Here is a 13,688-nt window from a genome sequence, read left to right on the forward strand (position 1 = left end):
TGGAAGTTATAGAGAAAGTAAAGTGCTTCCATTAAAAATGGTTCCTTTTAATACTTAGTAGTTAAAAAAAATGATTGGATTGTTATCACCTGATTTATGCCTTTATATTCTATACAAAGAGATAGAGAAAATATGTACATTTTGTCACACAAAAAAATCATTTGCATAAGAATATTTTTTTAAATAATAGTATTTTCTGTCAAAAGTGATGTGGCAAACGTAATGTGCTGTATATTATTTGTGCAAAATATTAATTATGGGGGTGACAACAATTTTGAAACCATTTATTATGGAAAAAATTGGCACCACATCAAAAACTATATGTTTATGATGATCAATTGTCTATATGTATATATATATATACATGTATAATTTTTTCTCATTTTTATGAAGGATGCCAATGATTCTGCAGATGAAGATATAAAACTTCAACCACACATTTGTGTGCATACATTCTATAATCAACACAATAATATGCGCACACACATAAGTATCTTTAAATACCACCTCTTATGGAGCTTCAGTGGATGTCATAGTTGCCAAGCAACAACTGGAATGCGGTGACAGTTCTTACAAAACAGTACCATACGTAGATTGATATGCTAAACTGATGTGCTATACAAAGTACACTGTCTGGCCACTTTATTAAGAACACCTTTACCCCTGCTCATTCATGCAATTATCCAATCAGCGAATCATATTTCAGCAGTGCAGTGTGTCACATCATGCAGATACAGGTCCAGAGCTTCAGTTAATGTTCACGTCAAACATCAGAATGGGGGAAATGTGATCTCAGTGACTTGTGGCATGGTTGTTGGTTTTACGATTTTAGTATTTGAGTATTTCAGAAATGCCTGATCTCATGGGATTTTCACACATGATAGTCTCCCTGAATGGTGTGAAAAACAAAAAACATCCAGTGAGCAGTAGTTGTGCAGGCAGAAACGCCTTGTTGATCATTGGTCAGAGGAGAATGGACAAGAGCTGACAGGAAGGCTACACTAACTCAAATAAGCACTCTTTACAACCATGGTGAGCAGAAAAGCATCTCGAAACACACAAAACATCACACCTTGAGGTGGATGGGCTACAACAGCTGAAGACCACATTAGGTTCCACTCCTGGCAGCCAAGAACAGGAATCTGAGGCTACAGTGGGCACGGTGTCCAGTTTCATTGGCACATCAAGCCACTGATTCAAATCAATATTTTTGTAGGCGATAATGTAATCAGAATGCTCACAAACCTGGCAACAATTTGAACACTGCTTCAAGCTGTTAAAACTTTCCTCGCCCTTCAGCGATTAGTCTATCACTCTCCTCTCAGTATGAAGGCAGATTAAAAAAAAATCCATGATAATGGAAAAACTGGTATTAATATGATGTACTTGATGTACAGATAGTCTAGTATTCGTTGTTTTTTTGTATTCGTACAGTACTTTAACGTTGTCTTAAAGCAGCTTTCCAGAAATCCGGATGTAGATTTAGATCCCTAATGTACAAGCCAGTGGTGACGTTGGCAGGGAAAAACTCCCCGAGGCGACCAGAGGAAGAAACCTTGAGAGGAACCAGACTCAAACGGGAACCTGGCGTGTTCTGTTGGATTATAAATCATTACTAAAAAGATGTAAACTTGTAAGCCTGTTTAACATCATTATGATATATACAGTATCAATTTGTATGGTGCTGTAAATGCTGGACAGTAAATTGTAAATTGAATTTCAAGCTGTGAAGTACTGAAATCACCGTTATATTCCAACGAGCACTAAAAACCACAGCTTTTAAAATGATTACATTGGACATTAGTTTGCTTTAATATATTACAGCGCATAGGACAGTTGCAGTGCTTGCGTATATAATGGCAGTATGCTGGTATTGTCTGTTTCACACAGTCCTGAAATGAATAAATGAAAGAATGAAGTTTGAATAAAAGCAAGACGTAGCATAATTGTATAATTTTTAAAAAAAAATTTTCCGGCTATCAGAGGATAATAACGTTACACCTTTCTCTACTATAATCCTGGAAATTGTTTATGCAAGTGTGTATTGTTCAGGACAGATAGTTACTCATAATAATAATGCTCCAGGTGTGTCCGGGATATGGATTGATCCTGTGGCATTCACGTTTATTACATTATTCATATCGATCAGTTTAAATGATTATACAATTACTGTAAGTTCAGCCAGGGTCCAAACGTCTGCCCACTTTTAACATCAGCCTATATCTGATCAGTTCAACCATTACAAAATGATTTGGCATAGAAAAATAGTAATAAATATAGACAATGTGTTTGTACTTAAAGTAGCAAGGATGTGGAACATTCCCTCTTAGAAAAAAAAATCTTCGATTTATGTCTCGGGGGCTCCAAGTTTTCAAGTACGACCCTTTTTAGGAAGCTAAAACTATCTAAAGAACCCCATAGGAACCCGTTTTTACAGATCATACTAATGAAGTCTAATTAACAAATATATCACTGCAAATTGAAGCTCATACTGAGCATTCATATATATATATATATATATATATATATATATATATATATATATATTACGCAAGAACTTCACAGGAAGTAGATCTCAATTTTAAATCTATGGTCGAATAATATTACTATGCAGAATATACAGTCAGGTCCATAAGTATTTGGACAGTGACACAATTTTCTTGGTGCTATGGAAAATGGAGGTACTATGTTAAAAATAGCTGTAATTCCTAAACAATTAATGCAATATTTTTGTTAAATGCCTTTAATTAAAGCTGAAAGTCTACATTTCAATCAAATTCGATTGCTTCCATTCCATTCCAAATCCATTATGATGGTGTACAGAGGCAAAATTACGAAACTTGCGTCACTGGCCAAATATTTAGAGACCTGACTGTAAATTGAGAAACTGTGTTTGTTTTTGATGATATAAAATAATTTCTTGGTGGCAGACCAAGATTCGGACATTCGAAAAAAAAAGAAGTGTTAATTAATCCCATGCAGCAATATCGAATATTTACAAGGTTCTTTGCTGCATTTTGCTCTTAAATGACTAACAGAGTTTTTAACATTAATAAATAATAAATACACAAAATGTCCTTGACTAGCATCCATTGTAATGATTTACATACTTAGTTATTAATAATTTACTTTCAACCTATAATTTGGGTAACAGGGTTGTACTTTCAAGGTGACCTGAGTGCAAGAACTCACTTTTCATCTTCGCGTGATCTTTGGGAAGTGTGGATGATGCAATTTCCTGTTGAACATGTGACATATTTCATAGAGGCGAATACGTTCGGGTAACAGGGTTGAATGAATGCAGTGGGACTAAAATGAATATTTTTCATCATCTATAATGGATGAGTCATGCAAGTGGATGTGTCAAGCATGAGATGTTAAATGGATTCATAGATTAATGCAAAAATCATGATATCTTTGAAGTATTTTAATGATTATACGAGCAATAATAAAGTATTGTTATAGTGAGCTGGGACAAGCAAATGTCAAAACGTTATTTATCTGAAACATGCACATAGGTTGCTGTGAAGGACACTTTAGTTGAGTTGAAAATGACTTTTCTCTTGAATTCATTTATATATTTGTAAATGTAATATCAGTGAGGCACAAATGGAAGACCCCAGTCGTGGAATTGCCCCTAATTAAAGCATTGTGGTTATTTTTAAAGGAGCTGCTAGCTCGCGTAATTGCTGCAAACCAACCGTGATGGTCACCCTGAAGAAAATAAAGGGGGTAATTTAGTGACAACAACAAGCATATGGCAAAACTGCTAAATATTAGAAGAATAGCCCAGTGAAATGAGCATATGTTCACAGGTCACAGTCAAACACACTTTTAGTTTAAAAGCATAAGCATATGTTAAATAGTCACATACACACCCACTTTTTTTTTTCGTCGAATGTTAACTCAATGGTTAAACGACGCACACCCACACACAGATTTGACGGCGACGCACATGTCTCCGTTTGTAACGTGGAACATCTGGTGCAAACTTCGCTGTTCGATTTAGTTAAGCGGCCATCAATCAAACTGTCATGGTGTCGAGTGTGTTCGTGTGAGACAAAGACGAAAACAGAGAGGCCAAGTGTGCTGTCACTGCGTGTGTGGAAAATATCTTTAAATCCCACTTTTCAGGGTTTATGTCTGTTTAATGAGGCAGCACTAAAAGGAAGTGCTTTGTACTGGATATGCTTAAAGATGTTCAGTGCATATATAATGATTGTGTGTGTGTGTGTGTGAGGTGTGTGGGGATGGTTTTATGGCTGCGGGGTTTTATTATCCTTGTGTGTTCCAAATGTCTCTGCAGTAATGGCAGAAACATAATACATGTGCATGTGTGTGTGCATGTGTGTGTGTATGTGTGTGTGTGTGTGTGTGTGGGGGGGGGCTTGGGATTTGGGGTTTACTTATGTGGGTGGATTTGATCTACGTGCATGGGAGCTGTCCCATTGCATGCTAGCAAAGTTGTGCCATATTGTGAAGAATCGTAGTGTGTATTATTGCATAATTTTGACACACACACACACACACACACACACACACACAGAGAGAGATGATCAATTGTCTGTGTCATATTGCATTAATTATTATAATCCCATTCTGCTGATGAGTCATACGACACTGCCTTGACTTAAATGACACAAAATCGATCTCTGATGTTTCACGCAGCACGAAACGGATTTATGAGCCTCTTGTGGTCTCTGGCTTGGACTTTGTAAGAAAGGTCTGACACTAACTCACTATATCATGGGTTTAAGTATATTATAGCGTCACTTATTGGGTTGTCATTTAAATAGTCATTTAGTTTCTTGAAGGCAGGCACCATTTTGCTCTTACATGTGTAGCACCGAATTAGCAAATACACAAAACACATCATCCTGCATCCATGTTAAATCTAGAACATAAATCTATAATTTGTATAACAGACTCGTATGTTTAAAGTAACCTCATCATTCAATATCACAATTTTACTAGTAGGGAACTTCTTCTTCTTCTTCCTGTGATCTTCAGGAAATTTGGATGATGCAACTTCATGTTGAACATGTGACTTAATATGGAATAGTCCAACTATTTCATTAGGGGTGAATGTGTTCAGGTTACAGGGTTGTGTGAATGTTGTGAGACGTAAAAATGTACATATTTCATAATTTATAATGGATGGGTTATGGAAAAAGATGTTTCTAGAATAAATGTTCAAATGGATTCATACGTTAACGCAAAAATAATATGAAAAACATAATGGTTACTAGTGTTGTATGTAATGTAATGTAATGTAATGTAATTTTTTGGAAATCCAGAGTCATAAGGCTGACTCCATCATGGATTTGTGTCCCAAACTATGTGCTGTGGAGGTTTTATTAATGTTTTAAGTTATTTGTCTAAAGCATGCACATAGTTTGGGACACAAATCCATGATGGAGTCAGCCTTATGACTCTGGATTTCCAAAAAAACGAAATTACATTACATACAACGTAAGTATCCATTATGTTTTTCATGATGTCACCATTTCTATCAGTAGAGAATAATGTAAATGATAAAACTATCTCAGTTTTGATTACTTTATGTATCACTATACTGATTACTTTGCCTTTGTGTGTGTTTTAGGTATGAGTGTCAGAGGAGAACTCCATGGCTCTGAGGTGTGTCAGACTGAGCCCTAGTAGCCATTCGGAGCAGAGGTCAATGGGGTCAAGGGGGGTCATGTGGGCAACACACCTACTCTTCCTCTTCGCCTTCTTCACACCCGCTACGCTGGGTAAGACACGCATGTTTGTGTGTGAGAACTGAGTGTGGAAGTATGTGTCACACACACACACACATAATGGACTTAATTTATCAATTTTTAGTAATGTTTTTGTAGGTGAAGTTGAGCTAAAAATTCCTGTAAGACCTACAAAAGTTTCACAAAAGCTGATTTTCTTCATACTCACGTATGTACAGTATGTATACAGTCACTCTTAAATTACTAAATGTTCATAGTACAGCTGTTTTACATTAACGATGCTTCAAAACACTATAATAGGCGAAGCTTGCAGAGCTGAAAACGGCAAAATGACAACTAAACGGTCAAAGAGTGCCTCTTAAGGGCAGCGTGCGCTAAATTTTCCAATAATGCAGCTCAGCCACTGCAGCGCATCAGCTACCACAGACACTGTGTATAATCTGTGTATAAAATTGCAGTAACTCATCGCCAATTATATGATTTGAAGCTGATCAGCTTCAAGAATGACACTTTTGTGTAAATTCTTTTGCGAACTAGTAAGTAAGTAAAAGTAAGTAAGTAAAATGTATTTATATAGCGCTATTCCAGACAGTAGTCACATAGCGCTTGACAGTATATAAAAACAATAAAGCGCATGAACATAAACAAGAATAACAACATATTACAACGTAACCCACAGCTACATTATACTACAGCTACAGCTATATTTAAAATATTTATCATTGCTATGATACGTCATTTGAGTGGTTGTCTACTCATATAGTCAGATCCAAAGTCCATTAAACTTACATCGTTCTTCACTAATATAAGTTGGATTGTTTTTTATTGATTGAATGAATGTAACAGCCTGAAACCGACTGCATGACATTTCAGAGTCAATATCAGGTGGTAATCATCGAGTAGTCTCATGCCCATGCACTGTCCACTCTCAGAGTCTTGTCACGTACAGTATCGTTGGCTTGCCTCACATACCGCTGTGCACCAGGTTCAAAAACAAACTTCTGAACATTGAGACAGTGATGAGAATTTCAAGGCAAGATACAGTCACAGGACTGCAAAAAAAAAAAAAATCATTGAGCTTTAAGGCATCTCAGACTCAGCCTCAGACTTGCTATATGTCTGGCTTGCAGGAGTATAGAACAGCACACTGTATGCAGGTTCTTGCACCAGGGTCTGCTTTTGTTGTAGTATTGTTTTCATGATCACCTTTCTCTTCACCAGGGGTTCTCTAACGCTTTGCATCCAGGAACCCTTTTAACTGAAAAACATTCCATGGACCCCTTCATTACAGATTTCTTTTATGAATATATTCCAACTATTCATATATTGGGCTCATTATTTAAATATCCAATAATATTTTATCTATTTATTAGAGCCATAGAGCTTTTTTTCAAGTTATTAAGTTCTCCAGTTTTGGATTAAACACATTCATTTCAAGGCACCAGTCAAATCACTTATGACTCAGTTGGTGTTATGATTTACATCATTGGAGCATATGGAGCATATTATTTACATCACTTTTCATCCTCATAAAACCATTCAGTGATTCCTCATGGATGGGGGCGGAGTCATCCTGGAACAGACCACTCCCATTAGGGTAGAAAAGTTTCATCCTAGGATAAAGGTGATCAGTCACAACTTTTGTACTTTGTAGTGATTTGTATTGAAAAACATCTCATGTAGCATAAGACTGTTTTTTTCCTTTAATTTGTCACCCATCTGTAACTATAATAATAGGCCAATATTATTATTATTATTATTATTATTATTATTATTATTATTATTCTCTGTGTTATGACTGCAGCAAAAGATTTTTAAATTAATTTTTTATTTTTATTTCTTATTTTTATTTTAATTTTTCCTTTAATTTGTCACCCATCTGTAACTATAACAATAGGCCAATAATAATAATAATAATAATAATAATAATAATAATAATATAATATAATATTATTATTATATTATTATTATTATTATTATTGTTATTATTCTCTCTGTGTTATGACTGTAGCAAAAGATTTTTTAATTAATTTTTTAATTTTTTTAATTTATTTTTTAAATTTTTCCTTTAATTTGTCACCTATCTGTAACTATAACAATAGGCCAATAATAATAATAATAATAAATTATTATTATTATTATTATTATTATCGTTGTTGTTATTATTATTCTCTGTGTTATGACTGTAGCAAAAGATTTTTTAATTAAATTTTTTTTTTTTTACAATTTTTTAATTTTTCCTTTAATTTGTCACCCATCTGTAACTATAACAATAGGCCAATAATAATAGTAATAATAATAATAATAATAATAATAATAATAATAATAAAATCACAGTAGAGATCCCAAGACAAATTGCAAATAAGAATGAAATAAAGTCCCAACTTATGCACAATTATAGTTATCATAAATTGGTCAGGTAATATAGCATTATCTGAAGATAACATGACATGGACATGCATTTGAAAAAGAAGGCAGCTGCGTCGATGCCTTTGCTGATTTATAAGTGGCTGCTTTAGAAGGCAACACTTCAACATGTGCTGAAGTACTTGAAAGGAAACACTTTGAAATGGGCTTCGAATCCGGCGTACGATGTGACAACCTTGCCACAATGCGTGACGTGACCCAAGGGCTTCCTTCCTCTGAGTACAGCCGAGGGTACGTGTCCACTGCACACGACACCAATCAAAGTTGCTCAAAGCTTAACTTTTCTCTCTGTGAACTTCATGACTGAAGTTCTCGCCACTTGCTATCCCACAATCCCTTGCAAATTTGGAAGTAAATGGGAGTGAAATTTTAGGTGATGAATTTGCGTGCAGTGGAGACTTGCCTTAACATTGTACGATTTTCAGCAATTCTTTCTTTCTTCGTAAAATAATTCTTTGTTTGTGGATTGGTGGACAAATCAGTGCCGTTACAGCTAACAAACAAAACTGACAACAAATTTTTGTCAAATTTTTGATTAAAATCTAAGAGTGTGACCACTGATCATGTAAAAGCCACCAATAGGAAGACGGCACAGGATTACGAAAAACTCATGGGACAGCTACAAATATGGGAGGGGCAATGGAGAAACATAAGTGAAGCATGGCAACAGACTGAAATACGTAATATTTTTACTCTATATAACTTTGAAAATCGTTTCTGTTTATGCGAGCTTGTTTTCTGCACATTGCTGATTAATGACAGTAAGCAGAATATAATTATTTTCTCTAATCACAGATCTATCGTTAGAGGCTCTTTATCGTAAAATCGAGCATCGGAGTACACGCAACTGCAGACCTGCCAGCTTTAACATTTACATTTACATTTTGGCTAAGAAGTATACGTTCCAGCGTTGCAGTATGCTGTTGCGAGTTATTACGTAAAAATACGCAACAAATCTCCAACAAAAATACGCAACAAAACTCCACCCCCTCCCATTTCTCTCATTTTTCTGACTTCCTTAATGTAAAATAAAATCTACCAATGTATGACCAATGTATGTTCGACTGTTTCAGCTGAATATAGTCAAAACCATTTTCCAAAATAATAAATAAATAAATACTACTAATAAATAGGCCTACAGTGAAGTGTAAAATCTATCGTTAATGCTAACGATAATTAGAAAGTGATTAAAAATGCGACTTGCTCTCATGCACCATTCAGACAGCACAGTCAAGCCGGTTGAGGTACAAACTGGAGTGTATGTGTGTATATACAAGATTTTCCAGTAACCGCCAGACAGCAAGTGGCAGCAGAGTGTGTGTGTGTGTGTGTGTGTGTGTGTGAGGGTGTCTTCAAAAGTAAGTTTGGAAACGTCTGCAGATGAAAGAAAATCCAGGGAATCAATGGTCCCAGATACAGGCGTCTAGACACATTGAATGTTTGTGTGTATGTGTGTGTGTGTGTGTGTGTGTGTGTGTGTGTGCGGATGTGTGTGTGTCCTCAAGGGGACCTTTTGGTTAACAGTTATAACGCTTTAAGCTCACAGGACACATGGGAATTGAAGCGAATTCAGGACGTGAGGTGAATATTTGTCTTCTTCACCCTTCACTTGTTTGTTCACCTTCGTTTTTCATTTTCTCTCCTCTCTCTGTCTCCTGTCTTCTCTCCTCCACTCACCTCGAGGGAATCTCAGTGTACGTGAAAGCACACGGCCAGGATTAACGCTCCTACTGCATTATGTACATTATACACTCACAAACACACACTCACACACGCGTTTCTCTTATTATCCTCGTGAGGACCTTTTATTGACAGAATGATTAATGATTAATACAGATAATTGATGCTTTGCTACACCCGAAGTTTTTATTAAAAATTTATTACAGCTTGCCCACTATTGACAAATAAGGAAAAAAATTAAAAAATGTTCCATCCAATATCTAAATCTTTGTATTTAATTACTAATTTTTCACTCGCATATTAATTTTTATAAGCAACATGTGATCTTCAGTCGTGTCCAAGATTTATTTTGTAATGAAATTCTGAGTTTTTTTTTTTTGTCTTTCATCGACGTATTGGTCTGTTTTCACCATGGTTAATGGTTTCCTACATTACCCACAATGCCGTTCAGCTACCTGCTGATAAAGAGGCGGCGGGATTTATGCTGCGTTCCAGTAAAAGACATAACTTGGAACTCTGACTAGGAAAAAACCAAAGAAAACCCCCTTAACTTGGAATTCCAACTTGGAAAATGTCTTCATTTTGCAAGTGATGTCAAATCAACATGGCCGCCACCAGCATCAACAGTAAACAAAGCAGCACTTCTTTACTTTTAAATGAGTTACACTGTATATACGAGTATTTACTTTCGATCAATCAGCATACAGACGTAGTCGCTTGTTAATTCTATAACATTGTGTTTTGAGGAGGTAATTACACATCACTCATCACAGTTAGATTGCTAGATTTCTGCTAACAAGTGATGAACGTGGAGGCATCCAACATGGCCGCCAACAGCATTCCCGCTTTGTAGCATCGCTCTAAAGAGATCGCTGCAGCAGCGCTTTAGTAATTTAGTCTGTCCAGCTCTCATTCGTCATCTTTTGGATCGCTGACTAGCCGAGTCGAGTCTCTGCTGTAACTCAGTGCAGCCGCGTCCTGTAGCTGCAGTGCATTCTGGAACTTTCTGTCTCCACTATTTCATTTTTGGATTTCTCATTAATATGACGTTGGCTGGAAAACGGTGAGTGAGAAAAAGAAGCTCTTGCTCTTTTGCTTTTTATGAAATAATTGAAAAACCTGACAGTTGCTTTTAACAATAGACGCTGTCAAAGAAGAAGCTTTAGAGAAGTAGTTCTAGATCCCTGCTGAGCAAGCCACACACACACACACACACACACACACACACACACACACACAACACACACACAAATTCTGCTGTTGTCTGCATTTATTGGAGCGAGCAACCTTCATACATTGTAAGAGTTCCTCAGTGTGTGCATTCGTGTGTGTGTGTGTGTTTGTGTTTATGCATGTTTTTGTCAATCAGGTCTCAGGGGAGAGGAACAGGGTAGCATATCTAGAATGTCTAATCCTGATTGGTTGACAGCTCGTCTCCCTAATGCTCCATTGGTTCTCGCTCCTGTCAGTCAGCGCGGGTTTTAATTAGCTTCTCTTCCCACTGCGTATTTAATTAATGCAGGCAGTCGGATGTCATTCTCATCCCTTACGTCCTATAGATTGATTTCAAAAATCTCTGTGCGTGTGTGTGAAAGAGACAGAGAGAGAGAGAGAGAGAGAGAGAGAGAGACACACACACACACACACACACACACACACTGAATAGGGAGTGTGTATCTGTGAAGGTTTAGCCTCCTCTATTCCACTTATCTTCAGTTGCAGCTGGATCTAAAGAATTTTTTTTTAAGCAGATGTATTAAAGTAAACGTGCTAAATATTTACGAACCTTGTTCAATTTTGTATTTGCTTTTAATAACGGACGCTCCTCCGCTTGATAGCATGTTAGCAAAACTGCGCTTCACTGTGTCTTCACGTTGAATGAATCCACTGTCAGGTTATTTTACTGTCTCTTTGGCATTCACTTAGCAAAAAAATTTGACCCTGAGGCAAAGCGGGCTACAATCTGTCAAGTCCATTCAGCCTCAATGAAAGCTAATAAATACTTGACAATTAATAATTAAAAAAAAAATCCCTAAACTTTAGCACCTTTCGGCATAGCATAAAAGAACCGTACCTGTTTTATGGTTTATCAGAAGTGAAAGCTGATAATTAACTAATTATTACTGAAGAATATGGATATCATTTGTAAATGTTCTCTCTGTATTGTGCGTTCTGAGAAGCTTTTCTGCTCACCACGGTTGTAAAGAGTGATTATTTGAGTTCCTATAGCCTTTCTATCAGCCTGGCCATTGTCCTTTGACCTCTGTCATCAATGTTTGTTTTAGTCTGACAATTCTTTTCTCAATAGGGCCCTTCGCACTGCGGGAACCTTTTCTTAGTACCTGAACTAATTGTGGAACTACCCACTTTTTGGCGTTTTCGAACCTCCGGAACTGGGTGTGATTTTAGTACTGGACTGCCTTTTTCGAGAACCAAATTAGGTCCTACTCCGGAGCAGGGTCTAACCAGCACAACTGGTACTATCCGTGACGTAAGTAGACGTTGATTGGCCAAACGTGTACGAAAACGCCCTCACCCGCCATGATTTAAAACGCTGTGTAAACATACTGTAGTGTCAATTTATTTCGCAAGTATGGAGAACAGCGATAGATGGACGCGAGACACAACAAAAACACAGCTCCGATCACAGCGTCCTCCATTCTCCGGTTGTTTACGTTGTTCTTCTTTGTTTCCGTCGCTGTCGACCGGCTTACGTCACTTCCTAGTGCCCACTGTCGGTGCGAATGCAACCCTTTAAACGCTACAGGGAAATAGTTCACGCAAAATCGCCCAGTACTTTAGTACTTTAAATTTAGTTCTGGAACTAAAGCGGTGCGAAAGGCCCTATTTAGACATCTTTGTTCTCCATCCATCACCGTCAGCCATGTTGGATTGGGAGGAGCAACACTTAATGAAGTATTGGAGCGGTTTGGAGGTGTTTTACGTCTTCGTGCACATTTCTAATGCAAATGACCAGCGTATGAGTGTTCACACCACACATGAAAAGGATACGTTGGCCAAAATGAGACTCTCTTTGTGAAATATTGTGAGAGCTAATTATCCAGAGCCACTGTCTGACTTGTCATCAGAGTGGACATTGTGTAAGGAAAATGCACTTCATTTTAAAGACTTGAATTTAGAATGAAGTGTTGTTTGAGAAATATTGTCACAATTGTGCATTAGTTTTTCATAACGGGTAAAATTACAACGTCATCCTCAGTCTGATAATCGTCCACTTAAGAGTCCGACATCATGTTTCAATGTTAAGTGGTTGCTTTGGTGGTGGAATTGGAGGCTAATTATTTAAACTGATTTAATAGTTTCTATGTTTGCATTGCAATATCATAAATGAAGTCTTATTTCAGAGTGATGTTCTTGAAGGGTTTGTTCTGTATATGTATGGGTTCCTAGCTTCCTAAAAGGTTCTAGTTTGGAATATATATATATATATATATATATATATATATATATATATATATATATATATATATACACACACTTTAATAGAAACACCTTCATGCAGGTTTCTAAGCAGCCAATCATGTGACAATGCATAAAATCCTGCAGGTCATCTTGTTGGTGCCAGATGGGCTGGTTTGAGAATTTCAGAAACTGCTGATCTCCTGGAATTTTCACACACAACAATCTCTAGAGCTTACACAGAATTGTAACACAGCTGCCAGGAAGTCTATAGTAACTCTGGCTGATTGGATAACAGCATAAATGAGCAGGTGTACAAGTGTTCCTATTAAAGTGGACGGTAAGTATGTATATATATATATATATATATATATATATATATATATATATATATATATATATATATATACACACACACACACACACAGTAGAAATTTA

General features: G+C 36.6%; 1 protein-coding gene across 4 annotated transcripts in view; it reads left to right on the forward strand.

Moving 5' to 3' along the window:
• The window catches only part of adgrl3.1 (adhesion G protein-coupled receptor L3.1), a 176,866-nt gene that overhangs the window by 34,989 nt on the left and 128,189 nt on the right, over window positions 1-13,688 (forward strand). For all 4 annotated transcript variants that reach the window (XM_026943023.3, XM_026943024.3, XM_026943025.3 and 1 more), the window contains exon 2: window positions 5,606-5,756. In XM_026943023.3, coding sequence (XP_026798824.3) covers window positions 5,630-5,756 — 127 coding nt within the window. In that variant the 5' untranslated portion in view covers window positions 5,606-5,629. The remainder of the gene's footprint in view (window positions 1-5,605; window positions 5,757-13,688) is intronic.

The sequence above is a fragment of the Pangasianodon hypophthalmus genome, chromosome 28, assembly GCF_027358585.1.
Source record: "Pangasianodon hypophthalmus isolate fPanHyp1 chromosome 28, fPanHyp1.pri, whole genome shotgun sequence".
NCBI lineage: Eukaryota > Metazoa > Chordata > Actinopteri > Siluriformes > Pangasiidae > Pangasianodon > Pangasianodon hypophthalmus.